Source organism: Myotis davidii, unplaced genomic scaffold (genome assembly GCF_000327345.1).
Source record: "Myotis davidii unplaced genomic scaffold, ASM32734v1 scaffold3114, whole genome shotgun sequence".
Classification (NCBI taxonomy): Eukaryota; Metazoa; Chordata; class Mammalia; order Chiroptera; family Vespertilionidae; genus Myotis; species Myotis davidii.
Genome location: NW_006285924.1, coordinates 38662 through 40516, shown reverse-complemented (window position 1 = coordinate 40516; position 1855 = coordinate 38662). Strand labels below are relative to the sequence as shown.

At 58.5% G+C, this 1855-nt stretch overlaps 1 protein-coding gene across 1 annotated transcript in view; it reads left to right on the top strand.

The window, feature by feature from the left end:
* The first annotated feature begins 255 nt into the window (after nt 1-255).
* Nucleotides 256-1855, top strand: part of LOC102762423 (immunoglobulin omega chain) — a 17094-nt gene continuing 15494 nt past the window's right edge. The window contains exon 1 of the mRNA XM_006757117.1: nt 256-324. Within this exon, the coding sequence (XP_006757180.1) occupies nt 279-324 (46 nt within the window). The 5' untranslated portion in view covers nt 256-278. The remainder of the gene's footprint in view (nt 325-1855) is intronic.

Below are 1855 nucleotides of genomic sequence, written 5' to 3'. Positions count from 1 at the left end.
GTCCTCTCTGTGCCTGACTGTGTCCCCTGCACGTGGCTGTGTGTGGGCCCAGCAGCTGCTTCCTCCGGCGCCACCCGTGGGGACACTAGTGCACCAGGCTGGCCTCCCTGGGCAGGGGCCCCAGACCCCACTGTGCCCCTGGGAGAAGGGCAGGGGGTGGGGCACATTTGCATGAGCAGCCCCTCCTCTGCGAAGCCAGCTGGGCAGGGATAAGAGGAGCCTGGAGCCTGGAGCAGCTCAGCCTCTGCTCTGAGGACCCAAAATCAGCTGTGAGCACCATGGCCCGGACCCCTGTGCTCCTCGTGCTCCTCGCTCACTGCACAGGTAGGCACAGGCCTCAGGGACCCGCAGAAGCTGCCCTCAGACCCTTCTATTCACTCCCATGTGTCTGTGTCTGCAGGGTCCCTCTCCCAGCCTGTGCTGACTCAGCCGCCCTCCCTCTCTGCATCTCCGGGAGCAACGGCCAGACTCCCCTGCACCCTGAGCAGTGACCTCAGTGTTGGTGGTAAAAACATGTACTGGTACCAGCAGAAGCCAGGGAGCACTCCCCGGTTTTTTTTGTACTACTACTCAGACTCAGACAAAGAGCTGGGACCTGGGGTCCCCAGTCGAGTCTCTGGATCCAAAGACGCCTCAACCAACACAGCGCATCTGCTCATCTCGGGGCTGCAGCCTGAGGACGAGGCCGACTATTACTGTCAGGTGTATGAAAGTAGTGCTAAGCACAGTGACACACACAGATGGGGAAGTGCAACAAAAACCTCCGCCTCCTTGCTCCAAGCTCCTGACACATCTACTGAGGCAGGAAATGCCTGCCTGGTCACCACAGGCCTAAGCCCCGGGGTTTGTGTCTGAAGCGATGCTGGGAGCGTAGGTACTAAATATCCACAAAGGAAGAGAGGGAAGGAGACAGACACTGTTAAGCACAGTACACGCGGGAGCAGAGCCGCTGGCTTCCCTAGGAAGATACTGCCTCACACCCTCCAGGGAAGCCCTGGTCCGTCCCGCAGATCAGGGGGAGGGGATAGGACAACGAAGGGGGCGGCGAGCACCTGCCCTGCAGGAGCCAGGATGGCACAGGGAGGCCGGCCAGGACACCTGGGAAAGGATCCGACGGGAAGGGACGCAATCCCAGAAGATCCGAGAAATAGGTTGGTTCCGGTGGACCCTTCAGCAGCCCAGGGAGCTTAGGAAACGGACCAGTTAGTTGGCCAAGGGCCCCTGGTCCTTCCCAAGCCTGAGATACGATATGATGCTATCAGCTTAGCCAAGAAGTGCCCTCCCCGCTCTGTAACAGCCCTTGCCCTGTGCACTCACTCACACATTCTCTCTGAAGCAGGGTGTTGGTGTAGCAGCCGCCTGGGGCCCACGGACACCGGGCTCCAGGGCTGAGCTTTCATAAGGCGCAGGGTCCCTGGGCCTTGGCCCCATTCTGGCCCCGATGAGGACAGATTGGACTTTCTATGGGGGAGTGGACGGAGACGGGACGCTGGGAGCCTGGGGCAGCCAGCTGACGCTCACCACGCCACAGCCCCCCCGTTCCTGGGTCCCTGGAATGTTTTCCGTGAGACCCCGTGAAAGAACAGTTTCCACTGGCAAGGATTCCGCATCGTGACTCTTTGCCCTTTTAGTGTGAAAGGCGCATGATGACTCTTTAAAGTTAATACGAACTAAAATTAATGCCAATATGACAGTGACAGTCAAATACAGGCAGAATGGAGACACCTTTTCAACAGTGACACCCCAATAGGACAGAAGGTGAAGTCCATGCACACGATAATCCAGAGGCCCTGATATTTCTTAGGCGAGATCAGCCTTCTCCATCGTGTGTGTGTGTGTGTGTGTGTGTGTGTGT